Source organism: Etheostoma cragini, chromosome 15 (genome assembly GCF_013103735.1).
Source record: "Etheostoma cragini isolate CJK2018 chromosome 15, CSU_Ecrag_1.0, whole genome shotgun sequence".
In the NCBI taxonomy this organism is placed as follows: Eukaryota; Metazoa; Chordata; class Actinopteri; order Perciformes; family Percidae; genus Etheostoma; species Etheostoma cragini.
This window is the reverse complement of record NC_048421.1, coordinates 12,883,200-12,908,540: the sequence shown is the minus strand read 5'-3', so window position 1 is coordinate 12,908,540 and position 25,341 is coordinate 12,883,200. Positions and strand designations below refer to the sequence as shown.

Genomic DNA, 25,341 nt, shown 5'->3' with positions numbered 1-25,341 from the left:
GTGGTATCATTTTTCAGTCATGTAGCACATGACCTTATCTGTCCTATCCGTCCTCCGTCATCACTAACGTCACCCATCATGGACATGCTCTCCCAGCAGATTGTGTTGCATTATGTTTTCTTTACACCATTGTTGATGCGGAGCATATTAGTAAAGCCACTGTGTAGCAAAGCGGTGTCAGAAGAGTGTGACGCGCTCTGAAACTTGTTTTAAACGTGTGTGTACAGTTTCCTGGCAACAAACCACTAAGAGACATTAACAATAAATAAATGATTGTAAATCATGATTCTGTTAATGTTGGTGCTGCAACCTCAGAATGGGTTTGGGCCTAGTAGTAGACTTTTTTTGCCAGCAGGATTGCACATGAATGAAATTAAAAGTGTAGCTTACCATTCCAGTTTTCACCAGTAATATTTTAGGTTACCTGTGATTAAATTTGAAATTAATCTATTATATTAGACTATTGCATTGTCTCAAGCAGAAATGTTCTCCCACACCAGTTCTTGCTATTTTATAGCAACCACTGTGTTGCTTTTTTGATTAAACTCAAAACGCGCTGTAGGCTATGTGCACAAGAGTATTTCCGCCGTTTGTTTGTGGTTGTTACCATGGTTAATCATAGTATCATGGCTCTATTTGGGCTGCCTTTTTATTGTGGTGGTTAACTCTGAGTCAACCTACCCCGAGTTGTTTTAAACAACTTGAATCACCTGTTCCGGAACCAAAAACTCAGAGTTCCCATCTCAGGGTAAATCAAATCAGAGATCAGGGTTAGACTCAGTTTGGTAAACCTCCTTCCTGAAACGGACCCCCTGTGGTTAAATACCAAAGTCCATAGGCCTCAGAGGACGAGCTCATAAATGCAAAAATTTGAAACAAAACTAAGAGATAAATATACAGAACAATATAAAAAAATTAAATAAACACACTGTTATTAATCCCTGAAGATATCCAAGTATAATGTCTCATAACAAATCCCAACAAAATACAGAATCAGTGACAATGAATTGGAAAAGAGGGCGCCATTTACAATTGAAGAGACCAGGAATGTGTGTGTACATACTGCTACCATTGAAACATAAATACATGTTGTATGCACATAGCCCATACACAAAGACAGAAGAATTACATATTTAAAAGGAAATTAAATTTCAAAGCAGGATCCACTGCTTACCCTAAGGACAACAGGACTCCTTTTTTGTTAGGGAAAGATTCAAGTATGGCATGCCTAGCAGCTGAATATGTCCTCTCCTGCCACCTGTCTTCTAGAGAATTGTATTTTTTATTATTGTTATTATTGTTTTTTCACATAGTACTTGTTGAGGGACAGTATTTATTTTATTATCTTCAATGATATCATGTATCCTGTTTACTTTCATTATTAGATGTATTTACTCACATTTCCTTGTTGTTGTTTTTCTACACTTTGGCAACACAGAGATACAGTATTGATCTTTTTCAATAATTAAAATTAAAATGTAATAAGAGAGAAATGTTGTTATTGTGAGTATTAATAAAGTAGGAGGGATGTTGGGACTACTGGGTTAATGTTATTAAGTTGCAACTGGATTACTACACATTATCATCATAGCACAGTTTGAGGAGCCAATGTGATTTTCTGGCGATTTCATTAAACATACATTAATCAGGCTATGTATGCCTAATTTATTGTTTGACATTATCAACAGGTTTATCTTTCAGTGATTAGTGTTTAATGGGTGATTAGATATTAACTGTGACGCTGTGGCATTTTTTTTAAGTCTTTTGAATGATGATTGTTTTTGCTCAAGCGGACCTTTTAAATATCCCACAATACCTGAACTGAACACACCATCTCATTAACTAACAGAAGACAGAAAACTGATTTGATGGTAAACATTACAACTAGGGTAAAAATAGGTTCTTAGCAAGCACTAAGTGCGCGGGACATTTCTGCGGCTTGTATTTCTGCAAAATTGCTGGCAATCAAATTGACGTTTTATTGATGTTTGAACGTTTTGTCTTTATTTCTGACATCGTCAACATTTGCAGTTGTAATGTGACTATTCAAAGACCTCAAATAGGTATTTTAGAGCATTTAAATCATGGGTAAAACACACAAGATTACTCAAATTTTAGTCACTGTAAAGATTTCACGCAGGTCTGTGTTTGTGCATGTGAGAGAGCGAGAGAGAGAGCAAGAGAGAGAGAAACGAGGAAGAAGAGTATAGTGTGGCTGAGGGGATGGAAAATGATTCCAACAGCACAGAGGAGAGAAAAGCTTTTGAGTCAAGATTCATGAGAAGATGCTCCTTCTCTCCTGAGGTGCTTGAAGAGGACGTTCCTGATTCAGGAAGCAGCAGATGAAATGATTACCTCTGCCGCTGACTCTGGTCTGTGGAAATGGCAGGAACTGTTGATGTGAGGCTACAGGAACCATGTATGATTGAAGACATTTAAAAATAATTTCAGTCCTGTCTTTGTGGCCTTTATCAGTTCAATTTTATTTATAGTATCAAATCATAACAAAATTTATCTTGAGACACTTTACAGAGTAGGTTTAGACCTCACTCTATAATTTACAAAACCCCAACCATTTAAGTAATTCCCCCAAGAGCAAGCATTAGTGCGTGCGACAGTGACGAGGAAAAACTCCCTTTTAGAAATAAACCTCAGACAGACCCGGGCTCTTGGTAGGTGGTGTCTGACGGTGCCAGTTGGGGGTGTGATGCCCAGTGGCAGTAATTGTCACAGTAAAGATAATGGAAAAGTGACTGAAAATGGTAGAAGTAGTTTATGTCATAGAAGGGCACTGCAGGACGTTTCAGGGTGTAGCGTGGCATAGCAGGTAGGTGGCGGTGGGATGCAGCAGGGTCCAGCAGGGTATCGCAGAGCGTAGCAGGGAGTGCAGCAGGTCCACGGCAACAGCTACAACCAAGATCTTGTTGCCATCCTAATTCAAGGAAATGTGCTGGGCAAAAAGAAAACATAAGGACTCCAGGGAGTAAACGCCCCAGAACTAGGTTAGTAACAAGTAACTATAACAGCAGAACTAGAACAGACAGGTTAAGGAGAGGAGCTTGGTCCAGATAGAACTCTCCCCAGCCGGATCGGGCTTTACTGGCCTGCCTCCGTCTACTTTTGTGATATTATTGATTATATTGTAGATTAATCTGATGACAATGAAGAGAAGCGGGTGGGCCTTAACATGAATTTCAAAACTCTGCACCAAAATGATTTATTATTTCTATTCAGGAATTCAAAAGTACAAAAAACAAATCTGATTAACAGCAGCTATTTTACTATGGCGTCATTCTCCCAAGGATGAGAGCAAAGAGTTGATATGTACAGTGCTGGGCTGTTATTCATATACTATCACTAACTTATGTGTAATTTGCTGCTAGCTCGCACCCTGACGTCAGACTCCCCTTTGTGTAAAATACCAAACTCCTTCATCAATGAATGACTGAAAAATAGCAATAGGTAGGCCTATTTACACAAATGTGCGCCTAGCCGCCCATGTAGCAGCTAACGGGATCTTGGCTGCAGGACGACTCAATCACCATGAACAGTTTTTAATGTTCTATTAGACTATAACTACTCAAGAGTCTGCTCTTAAATTTTTGGGACAATTAGGGCAGGATTTTGGATTCAAAACAACTGCTTGGTTTTCGGGACTGTCCCAAATTTATCAGGACATCTGGTTACCCTATGTGCATGCTATATGTAGGCTGAATCGCAATTGCTTCAAGACAAATATGACTGGAGACATCAATGACAGCAAACCTAAAGTCACTCTTGTCGTTAGGCAGCACCCCCACTTCCCAAATCGATAGGAAAGCTATTGGAACGATTGTTAGAAAATGCACAGTATATATTATCGTGTCTTATCAAAGCTTAAGAACATTCTGAACTCAACCCTGCTTTGTGTCACATTGTTCTCTGAGCTCAACTCAGAGTTCAAGCCAGTAGATGATAGGATACAAACCACAAAACAATTGGGATCAGTGTGTTTTATAACAGTAATGGTTATTATAGCAACTTCACTCTTAGTTTCAACATCTGTTTCAGCTGTGAAATCTACAAAGCAGGGTAATAAATGTAATTTGTGGTACAGTTATGAGGATTCTTGCTGAAGAAGCAGAGCGGATAGACGTCAGTGTTGGGGTTTTGAATCATATCAATTCAGTCACCAATGTACAGGTTGTCCTTGGCAACCAGTGGATGCATTGTTCTTATTTTCTGAATGAGAAGCCTTCACTCCTCCTGTACACCTGAAGACAAAGATATTGGAAAAGAGAATGAGTAGGGAGCAAGGGAGGGATTGTGCTTAATCCTTAATTTGGTGATCAATAAGATTATGGTGCATGGGTACCAGCCACATTCAATGAGTAACTAAGCTACCTTGGGAACATTTCCATGCATACACAATTGTAATATGGATAAATGAATGATTTAATTTCAGATGAGAATGATGAGTGTAGTAGGAGTGTGTTGCATCTAATTTTCATCTTATTTCATTTTGTGGATACTTGTTTTTGCAAAGACTTACAGAAGTTAAAACACATTGACTGTATGTTACCAATACAAATAAACATTGTTTTTTTTTTCATTGAATTTCAAACCTTTGCACAGCTTTTGTCTTTAAGGAATTTGGATGTGAATGGGCATCAAAAGAAGGACATTAGAGGTTAAATCAGTGTGTAAGTGGGAAGTTCATTGTAGAAGCAGACATCATTGTTCCTCTTTACACAGCGTGTAATCATTCAGTCAAATTTAGTGAAAAACCAATTAGTTGTTAATAATGTCTGCTTCTTCTACAAATATTTCTGCAGCTAAACTATTCACAATGGTTTGGTTTCAAACTGAGCTTGTTTTTGCTGTATCCTTCAGTTATTCCCTACAGCACTATATAATTATAGATCATATAACAAAAAAGTGAACACTTTGAAGCACCTCTCATGCACAGATTATAGCTTTTCAACCCAAAATAAACACACAAGCTGCAATTGCAAATAATTTCAAGTGCATCCAAGTAGCTTTCACATGCTGTCAATTACCGTTTCAGCTCTTTGCCACATTGTCAGTAACGACAGACAAATACGAATTTGTACTTCACTTTAAAACGATGGCACTGGAGCAGTGGCAGTTTGATGAGCAGGCGATGCTCATCTATCATCGCAGTCTTCTTAACTTGATGCTGATGAACCACATAGTGCTGCGTGACCCCCACTGGGAGGAACACATGAAGGACAGCTTAGCATGCCTTTTATGCGTTGCAACTCTCGCAGGATGTATCACAGTACTCCGCCTGTACCTAAAACAAGCAAGAGGTACAAAAGAAAAAAAGTGTGTTTGTGTGTGTGTGTATGTATGTGTGTGTGTTTCTGTTAACGAGAGGTTGGATCCAAGTTTTGACTTAGGAAAGGAATTCCCTCATGTGGTTCATCCTAGAAATGCAAATGATAACCGGAGTGAATATTCATAGATGGGAAAATGGAGTCCTCATCTTTCCTAACAACCCTGTAGGGTGCCTTCTGTGGATTTCTTTGAGCATTCTCTACACTGAGGAGGAGGGACTGTCTGGTGTGGAAGGTAGATTATACACGTTCCAAAGCTCGAGGGAAAAAAAAAAAAACGTGAATAAATAAATAATGATACAGGATTTTCTTAAAACTATGATTAGCATGTCTTGCTTGTAGATATCTTTATTCAGGGCGTGTGCCTATTCTGATACCACATTGACTCTGAGGATGAAGTTTGCGGATAGAGAAAGAGAGGAGAGGCAGAGAGGTTGTCAAAAAAACACCAAAAGATGGCTAGACAGAGAAGCCTTAAAGTGGAAGTTGTGACTCTGGGATAGTGAGACTCAGAGGTAAGTGTTCAGGCTTGGCGCTACAAAGGGCAGTATAGTGCTTACTTTGATTGAATCAATTGCTCTGTGTAAGTAGCTGCTGGTGCCGGCCTCCCCAGGGTGACAGAGAGGTCTGCAGAGAGTGAACCAATCCAGCCATCCATGGCAAGAGAACAGGGAGGATTTACAGAGCAATGCATCATAGCTGTAGCAACCAGTGATGTGTAGCAGACTGTATTTATTGACTCATTGGCTGTATTGATTGTCTCAATTGATGAAAAGTCCAGAGACAACAGACAGACGCACAGCAGTTATGCAAAATAAAGAATAAAGAAAAAAAAGTATGGGTCATGTTGTTATTTCATTGCATGAGTAAAAGAGCATTTCACAGCAAAATCCTGTTATTTTCATCCACCCATTTAGTCCTGTTGATCACAATTAAACCTCTGATTACAGCACATTTCCCTGCAACACAGCATCTCATTCCATTTAAGTACATACGATAATGGCTTGGTAATTTACCTGGGCATGTATGTAGCTTTTCCTTGACAGTAAATTCTCTCTGACATTGACATTGTTCCAGCGGCAGCGGCTTATTTAACACGCCATTAATCTCTAACGACAGAAGGCCGCGTCGCAGCAGATGTTTGTTAACAAACTTCTGCACGGTCCTCTGGTGTTGTTCTTCACCCTCATTGACATGTGTTACTCTTCACCCTCATTGACATGTGTTACTGCAACAAGAGAAGGGTCGCGAGGCAAACAGTCGAGGACTACGAGAGTTACCTGATACTTTAGGTGCGTTTTTGTTCGACAGGAAATTGTTTTTGTCAAGATACAGAATTGTTTGATCCAAAGCTAACCCTCGATATTTGCAGAAGACAGATTCATTTGTCAAATTATGCCAAAATCACTGATACTGCACCACGTCTGAGTGCATGGTCATCAGTATGCTAATGTTTAACTAAGCAGTGAAACAATCCAATAATTGAATGATGGTCACTGTACATCAGCTCTCTTTTTGACTATGTGTGCAGTTAATAAGTGCAAAGCAACCACAACACTGAGTAAATGAACACTTTGGTAAACTTAGACAAAAACAGGATTGTCTCCACTCAGAATATGGACAACTGAAAAGATGAGCACGTGTCAGAAGATTATTGTACTATGTGTCTTATCGTTTTTCTTTCTCTTCTAAAGCAGCGGGACAGTGTGGAAAGACATAATACAGAACACTTCATGGCCTTAGCTATTGAAATAGAATAGCCTTTTTGTACTTGATGCTGGTGAGTGGGTGTGAGGGCAACAAACTGCAAAAATGAAAGTAAAGGGAAAAGAAACAGGCAGAGTTTGGCCTTAGGGCTCATGAGGTAAGGACACTTAACTTATCGCATGCATTGTCATAGTCAACATGGTTTTTATATCAGCTCTATGCTTTAAAAACAAAATGAATAAAGCATCTCCTTTTCACAAATATAAATATATTTTATGTTTGGTATATACAATAATGAGTTGCCATCATCAACAACATTAGTATTGAAGGGAGAGAAAAAGCATGTCAGTAAACTCTTGCTAATGGATACAGACACGGCAAAGACAGCCATGATTGATTGGCGTGCTCAAGCGCTCTCTCTGAAGACAAAGCGAGACAATAGTAGTTTTATTGAAGAAGGCTGGTGGTGTGGCTGCGCCGTGCCATGCCACAGTCTACTAGTCCTGAGAGCTATGAGATTCATTGTCCCCCTGCAGCTCCCATTCAAAGTTCTGGCCAGTCATTTGGTAGAACATCATGTTAAAGGGTTTGTAGAACTTGTGCAGCCGTTGAATCACATCCGGGTCAATTTTAGGGTGAGTTCTCCCTTTAGACTTGCCGAGGCATCTGGGAGTGCTGCTGTCCTCTGGCTTCTTCAGACACGGAAATCCTTTAGTTTTATTGAAGTAAAAGTGTTTGTCCGTGACGATCCGTTTTAGTCCCAAGAAGTCCTGCACTTTGGCCATCTCGCCTGCGGGATCCACAATGAGCCTTTCCCCGCTGACAAAATGCATTTGGGAGAGAGGGAAATACTGCATCCAGCTCTCCAAGTGGAGCGCATATATTCCTATACGCAATGCACTCCAGGAGGCGTCTATAAGACCCAGCGTCCGATTCTTAAAAGCCAGGACCTCAAAGGTGGGAATCTCAGGTTTCTTGGACAACGTTTGTGTGTAGTCTGAAATGGCTCTAGTGACAGGATTACGCACCACAATAATAAGCTTGATGTCCCTGGCCATGGAGTGGATCCGCTTTGGGGCATGGTTAGTCACAAAGTAGCTGGGCGTCTTCTCCATGGTGATCTGCCCTTCCAGCGTTGAAGGCATCAGGTCTCTGGGAACACAAACAGGGAAAGAGAGAGAAAAAAAACAGTATTATCGTCAACACCTCTTGCAGTGCAAATAAAATACCCAAGGACACAGTGTGAGCAAATTTATTAAGCAGTGCATTATGTGATATTACAAGTGAAAATAACTGTCATTATCACTGGACATTATTTTGTGAGAAGAAACATACAGCTAATTACATCCATGGAGTAATATGCAAGAGATAAAAGAAAGAGGATGAAACGGCAGGCAAGCAAGTATGCTCATTGCTTAATTGACTCCATCTGTGTTACTCCAGGAGCTGTTTTGGAACTTTAATAATGAGTTCGCCGCATATCATTAATACTGGGGTGCCTAGGGTATTGTTTTGTCATACATTTATTATGCATGCAAGGCTCATGCTCTGTGCAGGCAGTTTTATTTCTTATGCACATGCGCTTCCCTTGCAATGGATGCAGGCTTTTTTTCCTTCTTCTCTGTGCTACGTTTAAGGTTATGGACTGTTCATTGAAGGCAGCAGTGATTAATCATCAGATTGAAGGTGATTATTTGTGGTACAATAGATAAGTCCCCGGCTTAACAAATGTATCTCCAGAACAATGGAAAGCCATTTGCCATCACCGCAAATATTATGTTTAATTTGGTTTGTTAGGAGGAGTAGCTCATACGCACAGGAGCAAGTCTTGTTTCTATTTTAGTATCAATAATAAAGCATAGCATTTGCCTCAAGCAAATCCTCATAAAAAACCCCACTGATGTTCATTCTAATCCATGCTCTTTTCTTTGTTTGTAGGCTATGTGATTCAGTGCTAATTTGGTACATTAAATCCTATGTGAGATATGCTGTTTATTTTACTACTAACAAACAGGAGCACAGGAGCTCCAAAATAAAATATAAGGTAAAAGAAAATTTTAGCATCAACAATGTTTTTCCTTCGTCAAATTAAGTCATGTTTGTTTGGAAGTTAATACATAAAAGCCTAAACAAAATCCGAATTATTTCTAATCTGGAGATTGACAGAGTTACTGCTGAAGAATTCTCAATAATTCTGGGATAAAAGCCATTTTCTCCTCCCTGTAATATTTTTTCCATTAAGCTGACCTGCACCACAAACCTACAATTGTAACGATATACTCACATCAATCATTTGCATCTTGGACATTTTCTAAATTAACTGTTCTCCAGCAAAGAATCCAATTTACTCTGCAAAACATAAAAGCTGTTATGCACATATCGACCACCCTTAAACACACACACACACACACACACACACACACACACACACACACACACACACACACACACACACACGACGCATGGATACTGGGCTGAAAGTATCACAAGTGGTCTGGTAATTGCATCTCAGTAAGAGTATTGCCTTCCTGATGGGTAATTTCCCTGTGGATTATGTTTGTCTCTTGACAGCATAGAACTGTGGTTACTTTTGGGCCTGTAGTGGGATATTTAACATATCTACTGATAGCATAGTGACCAGAAAGAGTATTAGTTTTCATTATATTCCATCACTTTCTACACTTCCTCTCTTACAGTAATGAATGGCTAAAGATTTTTGTAACCTTTCAAGGACTTTAGCCCTGTCGCCATCTAACTCAACTCCAGAGTAGAGTAGGTGGTCCAAGGGTGCCACATCACCATGTATGATAATTACAGAAAAAGCTCAGATACACCACAGCAAATCCCCTTGAAACAACCGATATCCCACTGTAAGGACCTGAGCTGAAGTGTCTCACTGGTTATGTGCTGTGCATCTTTGGAGCATATCCAATTGATAGGACAGATGTACAATGTTCAAGGTTACCTTTTTAAAGGCGTGCATATAACAAGCTATTGTCCTCATGGGCTCAGCGCTAATCATCATGCATTTCATTGTACAACAATGGAAACTGCTCGAGCCAAATACATTATGTTATATGTTACAGAGGCTCCACTTTGATTGGGAATCAGTCATGGATCATGTACATCTAAAATGTCAGTGGGATGACGAGCCGGGATGGAAATCAAAATGCTGATAAACAAGCTAATTTCTCGGTGCATGGCAAATGACTCCTTTGGCCTTGCAGTCTAGTGGAACTGGAGTAAACAAAAGCAAACTGTTAACTCCCGCTTTTTCTTTCTCCGCATCAGCTGCTCAGCTCAAAACAGGTCATTCAGGTGGGTAGGTAAATAAAATCCATAGCGCTAAAGAGGCCCTGCGAACCATCTGCTGTTTACTGCCTCAGACCGAGGACATACCACATAACATTTACTTTCCTGCATTTGAAAAAACAAGCCCAAAGCTTTATTTACATAGGAAACAGAAGTGTGAAGATAAAGGCGCCTCTATTTGGAGCATGAAGTAACTTTTAATGCTCCCTATGGTGAGAGGCATGCAGGAGAATTACTTGGTTGCGTTGAGAGATCAATTGGATGCAAGAAACTAATACAGACAGACGAATAGCAGCTCATGCAGAATATGACCCTGATACTAAAAAATACAGTACATAGTTGAGAGTCATTCAATTTCCTTGAAAAACAGCTGAATGTAGTCTCGTTACTGGATTCTTTAATAAAAAATCCCTTGCAGCCCCCAAGAAGTTCTTACTCCGAACTCATAAAATACCGACGTTTGGACATTGGCTGTCAGCGTCTAAACGCACGAAGAAGGTGCCCTTCAGCGTGTTTGTGTAACGTACCGGGGACAGCAGCAACTACATGTGGTTTAGAAAGTAGTATGGAAGGGAGAAATTCCACAGAGGGAGATTGGTTGGGGTGGTGGATGTGTCAAACACAAGACACCCAGGAGACCGGGGTTCGTCTCCCGCGTAGCACCTTTACTAAATCCGCTTTTTTCTTTAACTGTCCTGGTATCCCCGCTTGTCACGGAAGCGTAAGCCCAGCCACAATTTTTTTTCTAAACTCAACCGTTGTTCCTGCGTGCCACCAACAATCTTTTCCTTATCCTAACAGCGTTAAAACGTTCACAACGCCAATAGTCCCGACCAGGCATGTTTAGATAAGACGCTAAAGGAGACTTTTACGACAACGACAAAGGCACCTGACCAAGCATCTGGATTCTACAAGATGGGAGTGAAAATGTGTTTTGCAACCAGATTCATTAAATATCACTAAAACATTGTTAGTCAGACAAATAAATAATAAAGCAGAACATGAACCTTTAAAACTACACTTCTGTTGTTGTTTTGAGATCCTGTATTATAATTTAGGAAGAAAATCTGTTTAACATCCATTCCACATGAAATTCACATTCGGAGGATACCCAGTCATCTCTCAAGGTTGATTCATCATTCCGAATGTGCAGTTCATCAAATCACAGCAAATCTTTGTATTTGTTAGGACAGAAACTAATCTTTGCAGATAATCACAACTCTTCATGCCTTAACGCCCACCGCAAAAAGTGCTCTGGAACATGGCCCAGCATTTAATTCAATGTTTCATTATGTTTTGTCAAACTAGTGTAAGGGGAATATTTCAATGCATGATGAGGTGAGGGATCACGCTAATTTACATTTCCAGATACTAATAGGTCCAAGCTGTTTCTGGAGGATGAAAGTTTCTCCAGAGAATCAGAGTTGTTTCTAATAAACTCTGGCAGAGAAATAAAAGCTCCCCCAGTCTCTCATTTGGATTGATCAGGGCTTTGCTGCAGAGTATCAATCAGCCAAGCTTTCTCCATGTCATGTCAAATACAATCAATTATTCTAAAGGAGTCCACTCATAATAAGCTCCTGAGTCTTTGGAGAACACATTTTGGAGATGGTGCCAGTGATGTGGGCGGACTACTCTGATCCCCTAAATAATTCCTACAAATAATGATATTGAGGTGTAAATTATACAGGAGAAATGTTTTTGGGGGTTTTCTGTAAATTTTAAATAATCTGACTTTTAGGGATTTTTCAATTATGTTTTATAAAAGAAATGATGAAAGATAAAAGCTGACAGTCCTTTCTCTGTAGAAATTTATTTTGTTGAACATTTTTCTCAGTGAACCAACACCTTAACTGTCAGTGCAGGCAGACAATGAAAAAGGATAACGGAAGGCATTTGCATCAAGGTGTTAGTTTGAGTCAATTGAGGGTGTAAGCGGCTATTCATCAACAACAGTCAGTCAGGACATTTGCAGCAAGAGATACTGTGGTCAGTTTGCAATGAATAATCCCATTATTACACCCTGAATGACATGTTAGTGATTATTGCAAAACAAAGACCAGAGACATTGGTTTAGTGAGAGGTGGAAAAAAAAAGAAAAGAAAATGGTTGGTCGGTCAAATGAGTCATTCTTCACTTGGCTCTCGACAAGTGGATGCGTACATGTTTGGAACACATAAAAAACAAGCCTACAGGCCAGAGCAAAGGGTCTTAGTGGGTCTGTTGGAGTGGGAGGCATTGTTTTGTCACAGTTAAGGTGCAGTTTTAAGGAGGAAAACAAATACAGAGTATGCCGCCATTCTCTGTGATCAGATCAGACTCAAGTAATGGTGGAGAGTTTGGTTTGTTTTTGTTTTTCTCAACCCAAATCTGACCTTTTCAACTGAATGTAGAGGAAGGATCCTGTGCTTGCTTTAAAGCTATTCACTGGATTTAGTTATGTAATAATATACATACTGTGGACCGAAGTTAAAGTGTGATTTCGTTTTTACATGAACATTTTCTTCTCTTAGCATCAAGCTGGTTGACAAACATGTACCGCATGCATTTGCGGTACCATATATACCCAAGGACACAGACCATATATCTATAGACTATAATCTTTATAGTAGATTCTTTAAGGGGCAACATATTTCACCATATCTTTTCTTGTCTTCACATTCTTTCATTTATACATTGGAATTGAGTGAAACTCTGGTGAAACCTGTAAATGCCGCCTCACCCCGACGCTCCTTATTCACACCTATTACTTGTCCCTTTTTCTTCTTTACACATTTTTTCACAAACCAGTCAATTTCTTTGCTTTGCACTGTTACTTCTGTGCACCAGTCAGAATTTAGTATAATCTCAATTTAATGACAGTTGGCAAGTTGTTCGGTCACTGTCAATCAAATCAGATAAAACTATTTCAAAATAGTCAACACAGTTTTTCAGTTATTTGCCGTGGACAGGCTGTTTATGTTTATGATTGAAGCAATCTCCATTAACTGTTTAACACACGTGATTGTAGCCTACAGTACATGGTGATCACCATCCCCAGTGCCCGGGACCTTGATGGATCACAGACTACATGGATTTAAGGCAAATTATCCTGTCATAATTAAAAAAATCTAAATAATTATTGTTGCTGTCTATAAGTAAAGTTACTTTAGTGAATAAAAATCATACCAAGTAAACCATGTCTGTTAAATGGCAAGAACACTAAAACTGATTTATTAAAACACAACACAACCTCCCCACTCTAAATAAGCCAATTAAAATCGCATTTCTGCAGGACGGTGGACTTCAACAGAATAGTTGAGGACAGAAGTGACAGCTGGTCCTGATCAAAACCTTATTCCCGACTCTCTTCCTAAGATTCCCTAAAGACCGTCCCACTTCCAACAGTGGGCAAGCCAGCTACTTCTCTCCTTACATCACCAGACTGCAGCACTGAAATCTAAAACATCATGAAATAAAGCGTGGCAACAAGGGGAAATATAAGGACGTTTAGGATGCTTTAGTACCCTGCATCATTTGTCCATAACAGTGTATATGAGCTGGAAAATTAGTTTATTTTTAACTGTCTTAAAGTTGTGGGAGAAAATGGAAGCAAACTTATCTCACATCACAAACTCAGGATATTGCTTTTTTCAATGTCCTTGTCTAGTTTTAACATTACTGGCTATAAAAAAGGCACTGGTGTCTCCTCAAAAGCCTATAAATAAATGTATGGTAAAAACCCTAAACTAAAAATAAGATGCTTACATAATTGCTCATCTGTGCTGTGATAAAACAACAGCAGTCTGCCACTTGTCTGAAAGATGATATTCTTTTTTGAACGTTCTTTTCTTATTTATTTATTTTTCTTCAGATGAGCTGATAAGAGCTCAGTCAGTTGGATCACAACTGCCCTCAATATTCAATGTTATTGATGTTGCCACTTCAAAAACAAGCAGTTGTGATATCCTGGTCCCAATTTTTCAGTGGCGGCAAACACCCATGTAAGAAATGTCAGTGTCATTTATTAATTTTGGTGTATTTGGAACACAGAGAGAAAACAATTGCCTGAAAATATATACGCTAGTATGTTCAATATATGCACAGGTTAACATTATCAACAGGCCATTCAATAAAAAACGTCAATTACCTTTTCTTAAAGTTTCTTTTTAAATTACAGTTGACCTGAAGTTAATACTTTTTTCTATATTAAACACATTATGTTTAATTCATCCCTACATCTTCCATACAGTATAAACCCTCTCAAAATGTGTATTAGCTCAAAGAAAAGTATAGAACAGCCAACAGTAATTGGAAGTCACACCTGAATACGTCAGAGTCAAAGGCTAAAATTTACATCCTGGAAATGGTGCAGATCCGGCTCAGTTAAGCAGAACCAATTAATATGACAGTTTGAACATGATAGATTTCCTTGTCTGAGAAAAATGGCTGGCACTTTAGGTTGTAATCATTTCACTGAAGCTGACCGAAGAAAAAAATAGTTTTTACATGTTTTTCACTGTATTGTTTGTTCTTGCTCATTCAGTACATGACATTTCCATGAGACTTTATAAAACACTAGTGCGGTGCCCGTTTGGCGCATGTGCCTGTTTGGAGGCCAATGGCTTTGTTCCCAGTAATTCGTTTTCCACAACTTTTCTGTGTAAATTCTCACAAACAACGTGTCACAAAATGCAATTATAAAACCCTATTTTCAAGCATTGCTGCTTGAAACAATGTCAGGTGGCGTGTCCATTCTAAAAGACTCACCTCATCCAATGGTAAATGGACTGCATTTAAGTAGTACCTTTCTACCTTACCGGACAAAGCGCTTCACAATTTGGCTTAATTCACCCAATTCCCATACACCAATGGTTGTGGAGCTGACATGCAAGGTGCTGGCCTGCTACCTGATGTATGAAGGTAAATATGGTGCAAAAGTGAGAGCGCCCTCAGTCAGAAGTGACAAATGGAGGTGAATGTTGTGGCCACAAGAGCGGCATCCCTTTACACCTACTGGCATCTCTCTTCTCCAGAAAGTAGCTAGATTTGGTGCTTATCAATTTTTTTAAACCTGCCCCCGCCGCTGTACAGAGGCGCTCACGCTCTCCGTTTGTAGCAGAGCTGGTGTTGGAAATCCCAACACAGGTGAACTGTAATAGGCAGTCTAGGGACGTAGCGCATGCCGTACGCACACATGCACACACACACATACAAACACACACACACAGGTTCCTCTATTAATGGTTAGATACTTGTATTAAGTGCGTTCATCTGAGGTGATTGTCCAACAGTATATGTAAAATTCTGAAATGTAATCTCGAAATGAGAGCATTCCTGGCTATTTCCGATCAACCCTGTGCACCAAGGTTTCAGTGATACAGCATCTGATAAGATGACAAGATTGAGGGACATCAATAATTACTGTGTGGATAAACAAGTGGCTACAGAAGATAACAACTGTTTTCCATCAGCGCTAAGCCATATGGCTGAAGCCATCATCAGAAACAAATGGAAGAAAACCGGTTATTAAATACACCAAATTAAACAGCATGTGTCTGATTTTGTTTAATAGAGAGCACAAATGAATGACTCTGGCTGAATGTTGCCCTACATCTTAGAAATCTTAAAGGAAAGAGGGGTTGCCTGTCTTTCCTCCCCCACCTCCCCAACTTTTTTCATATCCAATAGGTAATTTTTTGGCAGCACTATCAGTTTAACACCTGGACAAGAACCTTTCCAGGAAATTACCTATCACAGTCACTTTTTTCTCCATTTTTTCCAATTCATTATGGAGCTGTAGGTCAGTATGACACCACAAAGGAGGAGGCTGAACAAACTCTTTCCATTCTCTGTGCGAGACATTAGAGCATATATCCAGTAATACAGACAGAATTTGATTCTGAGAATTTGGCAGTTTTCTCCTTTTATAGAAATTTAAGGTAACTCACAAAATGTCAGGAGGAATATCAGGGAATAATTATGGCAGGCGAACTTGGCACTGTGTGCCATAAAACCTGTTTTATGGGACACATTGGAGAATGTCAGCCTCAGTGTCTGTCCGCCCCGAGAACAGCATTACATGTTACCGCTGGTATACATATTTTATCAACCTTTAGTAAGTATTTCCACTTACCACCAAGGGAAGCTAGACTCCATTTTTATTCCCTCAATGCTTCATTTAGCCTACCAACACTATTTAAAGCTGAATAAGTTGAAATCAACAAAACTAAATGTAACAGGTTAGCAGCAGAACACAAGTTTATTAGTAAAATGGGAGCAGTGTCAGCAAGTCAGCATCCATTTCTGAGTAGCAAAACAAGCACATTTTTATAACTTCCCTTCTATAAGCTACACTTTGACAGAAAAGTGGGGAAAGCATGAACCCTCACGTTCAGTTTAGGTCATATTTACCAACCATCCAGTTCATAGTGGAATCAGCGCCTTTTTATGCCCATCATACCGTAAATTGCGCTGTAGCACTGGTGCTATGATATGGCTGAGTGTAGACTGCGATATTCTCACTGCTGATGCTATGACTGTTTAAAATGATCCTGATGCCAATATTTGCAATGTAGCAAGGAGTTTAACACCTGCTGGAATGGAATGTGAACACTGAGTTGGAGATTTAATGTCATCTTTAATTTCTTCTAGTAACTGCAATATCGCATGGCTGCTTAATCTGTAACGCTTAATGATTTTGTGTTCACTCCACTAAAAAAAGTGTAATCCTTGTGGCAAAAATCTTTTCAGCTTGGCCTATCTTTGTCTTTTTCGGATCACTGCTGCCATTTAACCAGGAGGCATTTACGAGGAAACCTGCTTGTGGCTGGTTTGCACCTTATTTTAAGAGGCAGAGATGTCCTCACCCGCGGAACAGAGACGTGCTGATCCTGGCAGTCTTTGTAAATACCGCGGAACATATAATTAGGCGCACTTTACGCACCTCCTTCCACCTTCTTGGCGGGAACTCTTTCCCACTTTTCCCATGACCCTCCCACGAACGCATATTGAAAGCGCAATTTGTCTCTTCTTTCTCATGTGGCAGGCAATCTGCGATTTTACCCAAGTGTGTGTTTGTAAATAGCCCGCATTGGTTAAGTACGTTTTTTGAACGATTAACACCTGTAAACAGGCACAAACAGCTTGATAAACCTATCCCAGAGAGTTAGCTGTGTTAGACAAACGATTCATGCATCTTACCTCGTAGGAAGTTCCCAATTACTGTGTACAACGGGATGCAGCATAATAGGCAGTGATAAGCTCCACCTATGGCTACAGGGGAAAGCAGCCCCTGCTGAGTGATATGAACAGCGTCACTAACTGTGCACTCCATTTAAAGTTAGTGTGCGAAAGTCGCCTCAGACACTCAGATTGTATTACTTGACAAAAAAGCAAATACAAGCGGTTTCATCAGTGAGTCATATGCTCAATCACCATTGTTCTATCTTACCTTTTGATAGATAGGTACAGACAATAATTTTAAATCGAAAGCTTTCAAGAGAAGGATATTTCCTGTTTGACCAAATATCAATTTAAAGTTAATTTACAATTAACTATTAATTAAAGTTACAATTTTAAGTTTGTATATTATTCTCACCATCCTTTAAGCTCAGCAGGAATCTCACAGGGATCAATGGTGTGGGTGTCTTGTACTTTCTCATGACAAGGACAAACTTCATCCACAGCCCTCATAATCAGCAGCAGAAATGGAAAAAGCCAGTTTAGCTAATTTGCCAATCCATAACTTTGAATTTCAGCGAAGGTGGAATACATTACAAGAGTCCGTCTCTGAGGCTCCAGCCATCGGTTTTATGTTTGAATTCCACAGTGAATGAATGTCCAACCTCAAAGGTGATGAGAAGTACCTCTAGCATGCAACTCTCTTTATTGCGGAGCCATTGAAGTCGAGATCAGCTTTTGATCAGGTCACCAGATTGTGAGAGGTGCTAGTTCGGCAAAAAAAGTAAAAAAAAAAAAAAAGCTTTGAAATATTTTGTAATTACTTTTTACCTCTTTGTTAACACTATAGGCCTATAGCAAACTATCTAATTATCTATCTATATATCTGTCTAGCTATCTATCTCTGACCTTTTTATCACAATTTATTTCATTCTAAATTGAATCCATTCATATATCCATGAATCAGTTGATTTACAGAAGTGAAGTCATACGAAGAAACATGTAATTGCATTTTAATTACTCTGTATTTCAACTGCAACAGCAATGCATTGTGACTTACATTTGCCCCCTTGCCATAATGGCCAAAACTGCAGCAGCACATTGATACGGAATAGCAGTTGAATTGGTATTGATCCTAATATTTAAATAGTGCTTAAAATGAGAAAAAAAAATCTAAATATATATGCAAAATATGAAATATATTCCACCACCTGCAACTGGTCCCCAACTATATATGTCAAACAGAAATGTCCCTGTAATGAGTGTGGCAGCCTGCTGCTTTTTTGATTTTAGATCACAATAACATGCATGATCCTGTGCTGCTTTGTGAACACTGTATATCATTTTAAACATGATGTGACTCCTGTGAGATACATTACTGAATGGCATGTTGAAATATTCAGTAAATTGTCAGACTATTTCCTGTAGTGACATCCTCACTAAGCACAGTAGGTGATTGTTAAGCCTTGCAAATCCAGGCTCTAGATACAAGTGAAATATATAGGTACATGTTTATACTCCCACAAATCTGTGCTTGAGATGGAAAGCCTCCAAGATTTTTGCTTTCAACAAACAAGAAGAGAGTGGAGCCATGAAGTACATCTTTAACTTGTGTATGAGAGACCTACCAGGTCCCTGTCTCTATTTCTTTGTCCAAACATATCTCACATAGTTTAATACACACACAATGGACAGTGGTATGTTGTGTGAAGCAGTCACCTCTGAAATACCAACCAAACACTGTGGGACAAGTTAAATTCTTTCTAGCTGCTGTGGCAGGCTGGCCCACCTGGGTACTCGCTGTAAAATACTGATGTTGGCTTTAGAGATTGTAGAAAGAATGGATGGGATGGAAATTGGTAATTGGTTGATATGGAATAAGACTAAATTATGGGCAAGCTAACATTGGATGGTTACTGGTGCCAATTTTAAAATCCACAGGAGCTTCTTGAATTCAGGATTTGTTAGTCTGTAAACACCAGGACGTAAACTGATCTTTCGGAGCATGTTTTATCGCCTTAGTTTTTATTCAAAAGATCTTTAAATAAAAGTAATTAGACAAGACACTTAACATTACTTCTTTCCAAAGAACAATAACAACACAACTGATCAGCTAAGTAGTTAGCATGGCACCTGCCTTTAAAAAAAAAAAAACAGAAATCTATGTTTTGTTTGTTTCCAAAACTGCACTGCCACAGATTGTTCCCATTAAATGGTGCAGGATGGCCCCAGTCTTCTGAGGTCACAAACCTAATGTTCCATTGTAAATGATAAAGTAAAAGTCCAAAAAAGAAGAAAGGTCCAAGGCACTCTTCTTGCTAAAAGTTCAAAAGCCTTAATTTAGATGTCTATGTTATATTGAAATTGTTTTTTGCATCAAAAATAGAGCTGGGTAGCAACCCACCTGTAGCGGCACAAACAACTTTCTTCAGGGTATAATAACGTAAAGGTCGTTACATGTGTGATCAGAAGAACATGCAAGCCAGACTGCACTTTGAAAATGACTTAACCACTCGGTAGTTCACATATTGTCAGACATTTACAAAAAAAAACTATAGCTATTTCTGGTAATATCCCTTTACACTAATTCCCATCATTGACCACCATGTATAAACCTTTTGTTGTGGCTGTTTCTCTATTGGGCTGAGAATCCTGAGCATCACCACGCATTATTAGTAACAATCCACCCTTGAATCCTTGGTGCAGGTAAGTGCACCAAGGTTTACACAGACAAGCACACACACCTACACACACACACACACACACACACACACACACACCTACACACACAGGTATGTGTGACATGAGTGATAATTCACTTCATTATCAGAGTCTTTCATCAGAACAGCTGGAACAGTCTAGAGGGGGTTCTTATTTAAAGCACAGCCACAAACTGAGCTGTTGAAAATGAATCATAAAAATATAGTTTCTGAACAAGGATTTAAAAGTAAAGTTTATTTATATATATTATATTTAGTAAAATACTTATTTCACATGCAAAAAATTCTCAAAGTGTCAAAGCTTAAATGTTTGTATCTAAAGTTGTGAAAAAAAGCTAAAGCTGTCATAATGTTGCTTTGATTCAGCAAAGTCATGTTTGAGATGAGACCATGTACAGTAAATTAAATGTAAATAAATGATTATTGCTTGACTTATTTTACAGCTTCAACGTATGATTTTAGATATTCATTAGAAACTTCAGTGCAGTAACATTTAGGTCCTTGTGAAAACATATACAGATATTTTTAAAGTCATTTTATGTCACTGTTATCTAAATTTGTGTCGGGCGTAAAAGGAGGCAGAACTGTTCATACTGTAACATCTGGATGCATGAAAATAGGCTGCTAAGAATGTTATAATCATGCAGACAAGGCCTGTAAGCTGCTCCATTACGGGCTAAGCTGACCTATCAGTGGGGCTTTTGCTAATCCAAATTGTGCTTTAGCTGGCAGAGATTGCTCAATTCAGACGGTCTGCTGGGAGAAAAAAAAGAAGCTAAAATAGTTCACCTGCCATGTGAACTGCTATCATTTATAAGATCTTTATCTCTCAGTATCATATGTGCACAAACGCTACTGAAAAGCTCATTTTCATGGCGGATTTTCTATTTGCTTACCAAATAAATGCCCGCTATGACCAGTCCGGAGTGCCTTAAGCGTGCTTTAATTCGACACAAGCTTAACAGCCCCAGCTGCCATACTTAAATCATGCTCAAATGTACTGAGTGACAGTTATATTTAGAACTGCAGACATGGGCAAGCACGAAAAAAAAAAAAAAAAAAACGTTCATGTAAGATTTATTGTGTTTATTTGTAGAGCAAGAATGTTTTCTCTGTCCGATGAAAAGCTCTTTATTTTTGGGAATACACAGTTTGGTATCCTTAAATGATTTGATTTCATATTTTTACTTTGACTTTTGTACAGAGGCCAGACAATAGGTTAGCTGGGATGACTACAGCTAATATCAGCAGCTCACAGTTGGCTCCATCTATACACTGTGTTAGCCAGGCTGACATGACACAGGGGAAATTAATTTGCTACAGCCATGTAATGGTTGGTTATTTAATCACTGTAAGATTTAATCTAACACCTTGACGGCAACGCGCGGCTTCTCCTCCTGGAGTTTCTTACCTGCAAAAGACTTAAGGGATTAGAGACAGTATAAAAAGGACTCAACTGTCAAGAAGAAAACATGAAAACAGTGACTAAACAACCACTCAATTAAGTGCCTCTCTTCCAGTCACATTTTTTTAATAGTTCTTAGGATCAACGCATAAAAAAGCAACTTCCACTAACTCAGACTTGCAGCCATAAGATTGGGGCAAACACCAAACCATCTGAAATGACTGCACAGTACCCCTAACCTGTTTATCACATCTGTTCCATATTGTTTCTGCTGGTTACAGCCTCAAGCCAACAGAAAAGATAGTATTTATTGTTGGGAAAATGGACAACCAAACACCTCGACTGTAAAATGGCTGTTGCAAGCCATTGCACTCCTCCCATGGTTTTCAATACTCGAGATGGAAGGAGATATGAGGATGTAATCCTTGAAAGAATCTCGGTGTAGCCCTCAACTTGTTGACCTGTTTATTTGGGCACTTCCCGTAAATCCACCTCCTCCCCCCATACAAGCCCTTAATCTCCTGAGCAGAGATAGTTTAACACGTGAAGCGGATCTGCCATAAACACAATCACAAATGCAGGATAATGTTTTAGAGATACACAGATTAACTTGTGTAATCCAGGCTGCCAAAGGGAGAGCTTAAAGAGAAATGTGTCAAATGTTTATAGATAGAATCAAACCAAATTGTGAACCTTAATCCCAAAAGACTTGTATCTATTGTCGTCCTCACATGTTCTGCTATATTTGGTCATGCAAATGGTTTTAAGTATAGATCATAGTTTCAATCAGAACAGAATACTTATTTGAACAAATGTCAACGTTAACAGAAAATACAGAAAGCTAAAACAAAATTCAGGAAATTATAGTCATCTTCATCCAAATTTTTTTTACAAGTAATTTCATGTTATGATCAAAAGCTTCATTGTCACACAGCAATTTGCAAGACAAGTGTGTTAAACACAAATTAATGTCCGCTGCCCTAAAACATAAATAGTTATTATGTTGGGAGATGTGCAGCCACTTCCAGCCTACTGTATTAAAAGCAAGGTGATAAAAACTGCAGCTTCAATTATGTATTTATGTAGTCGGAGCACAGAGTAACCTGTTGTTACAGGCATTTTACATATCCTCTGATGTTGGTTTCATTTTCTGTGCTAATTTTAAATGAAAAACAATGTCGATTATTTCAATGTTTAATGTGGGATTTACATAATAACATGGTTTTGTGAGTATGACAATTTATGTCTTGGTATTCTGCATGGACCATTTGGGAGAGGGCATGGAGGGAGAAAAGAATGAATTTCAAAACATATCCAGTAATTAACTCCTTAGCTGGAGCAGTCACACTTGATTGCTCCCACAAACTGCGTTGAGCATCATGAGGTCACATTTTCTCTGACAGCAAGTGAGAAAAATAAAAATAAAACAACAGCTGTGTTTCTTGAGATGTTTTGTTTGAAGGCAGCACTGATAGATGAGACCAGACACATTCTGTTCTAAATGATAGCCTGTTGTGCTGCATAAGACAATTTACTGGCTCAGAAATGGCATGTGGGCCATCACCATGTATATGTTTCACCATTCCTTTACAGTCCAAGGCAGCCTAAATAAAAACTAATGACTACGGTTTGCCTTTAGCACCATTAACCATTAGCTTACTGGATAACATACTGTATGTTTCATTCTTAGAAAAACCCTGCAGCATGCTGCGAGTGGAACAGCTTGTGGCAATCCATACTGCACCTCAGCCTGCTCAGAAATGCCACTGGTTGCCTCTATGCACATACACCTTAACAGTGTTCTCTGGTTGGAGGATGACATTTAATTCTGAAATAAAGGTATGAACCATGTTAGTTATTCGCAATGTATGGTGATGGTAGACATCATTCTTCACCAAATCTGTGCCACAACTGGGCTGTTTATTTTACCCTCCAAATAGAACTTGCTGAATGGATAATGCAGTGAGAGACATACTGTCTTCCACACCTCCCCATACACATACTTTTACTGATAAATGGATATTTGCATATTTGCAAAGCAATGTTTACACTAAATGGTCTGTTGAGCCCAAGTTTCTGTTTTCCTTGTACCATGTTTGCCTGTATTTACTGTGTTAAAATGTAAATGAATACAGTAGTTTGTTCCTGCACAAACAAACAAATTCCCGTACATTTCTTATATTTTGTTATTGTATCCAATTCCCTACTTTTAAGTCTCTGTTTTCATTTTGTGATGGAGTATGTCTCCGACGTCTACCTGATTAAAACATGATAAATTATAAAGGTAAATAAACTTAACTACTGCATAGTTTTATATGTTGACAGATGTGCATTCATTTTCTGCAAACATATTGCTGACCATGAAAATCCCTTATTAATAACCAACACTAAGCAAGCAGGTATGCTTCCACTATCAGAGGATAAATGAGTTAAAGCAAATTATCCATATGGGCGGAGTAGCATATTTAATTACTTGTGGAAACTGCTTTGCTATCTCTAGCTGTCTGCATTTCACATCAGTATTCAATTAAGCACAGTGATCAGATGATTTGGGAGAGCAAACTGCATTGCGGCTTTTTTAGTGCTTCTCCCGCAGTAACACAAGAGAAACTTACACTGCAGGTATGTTGCTAAGACAAGCATTTTTTCAACTGAATGTGGTCCCATTGATACTTGTACCCACGTGTAAAAATGGCATTTTCAAAAACACATGGCAATGTCAGTGTTATTGTGACTTTCTACAGAGGCAAACTTAAACTGTTTTATCTTTGTCAGTGCCCACATTTCCTGGTGAGGCAGTAAGTTCTGGTACAATACATCATTAACCACTGTGAGCCCTTTACTGATTTAGCATCCAAGAAAAACAAGTCTATGGTGGGAACACCAGTGAAGCTGACCAACTCTCCATGTTGCTCTACAGGACATAAAAGGAATTCTCCATCAAATGCTCTGTCATATGAAGAATATAATTTCAGTATCAATCCGCTTTCATAAGTCGAATCAGACTGCGGGTATGTTATACAATAAATTAATTGCCTGGTGACTTTTGTACATACAAGCAATATATTCTCATGATAGCAGTGATAGAATAGAGGGCTTCTGAAAGGCTTATGTGTTCCTCGAGAGCTTACAAAAGAAGTCAACAAAAGAACTTTGTAGCTCTGTGATAACAGACGTGTCTTGTAATCTTGTAATGAAACTTACAATTCACAAGATAAAATTCACAAAACTGACTTTATATTTGCTAGGATAAGGCTTTTTTTAGGCAATAAATGTGCAAGGATGTAGTGTAAATGGGACTCTGGTGTGCAGGTGAGGGCAGAAAATACAGCTACTATTTTATTTAGTGTGCATGTTTTCTCAGGAAATGGTTGCCAGTTAGACAGTTATTTTCATGATTTTAAAATATTTTCATATTTCCTGACAGGATATGGCAATAATGATTTCCAGTAAATGATGGGTGTTAGATTATCCAAACAAGGCCAAAACCTTCTGCTTAGAAAGTTTGATATTTACTACAGTATTGCTACAGTATCCGTAATCTACAGTACTTACACTCTACAGTGTGTGTTGTTACATGCAAACGTAAGACTTTACACTATATCCACTTCTAAAATCCTTCAACAATCACATATAGGTGTATTGTTTTCACACTTTTGGCCTTGCATCTTGAAAATATAAAAAGCAACACACATTC

General features: G+C 38.8%; 1 protein-coding gene and 1 long non-coding RNA gene across 2 annotated transcripts in view; one reads left to right on the top strand and one right to left on the bottom strand.

Annotated features, from left to right (window-relative positions):
- Positions 1 to 162: 162 nt before the first annotated feature.
- On the top strand, positions 163 to 16,966 carry LOC117958540. Its single transcript, XR_004659749.1, has 3 exons — positions 163 to 174; positions 12,611 to 12,615; positions 16,818 to 16,966. It is a non-coding gene; the product is annotated as an uncharacterized LOC117958540 (long non-coding RNA).
- Positions 6,055 to 25,341, bottom strand: part of hs3st4 (heparan sulfate (glucosamine) 3-O-sulfotransferase 4) — a 76,424-nt gene continuing 57,137 nt past the window's right edge. Inside the window, exon 2 of the mRNA XM_034894991.1 lies at positions 6,055 to 8,198. Within this exon, the coding sequence (XP_034750882.1) occupies positions 7,544 to 8,198 (655 nt within the window). The 3' untranslated portion in view covers positions 6,055 to 7,543. The remainder of the gene's footprint in view (positions 8,199 to 25,341) is intronic.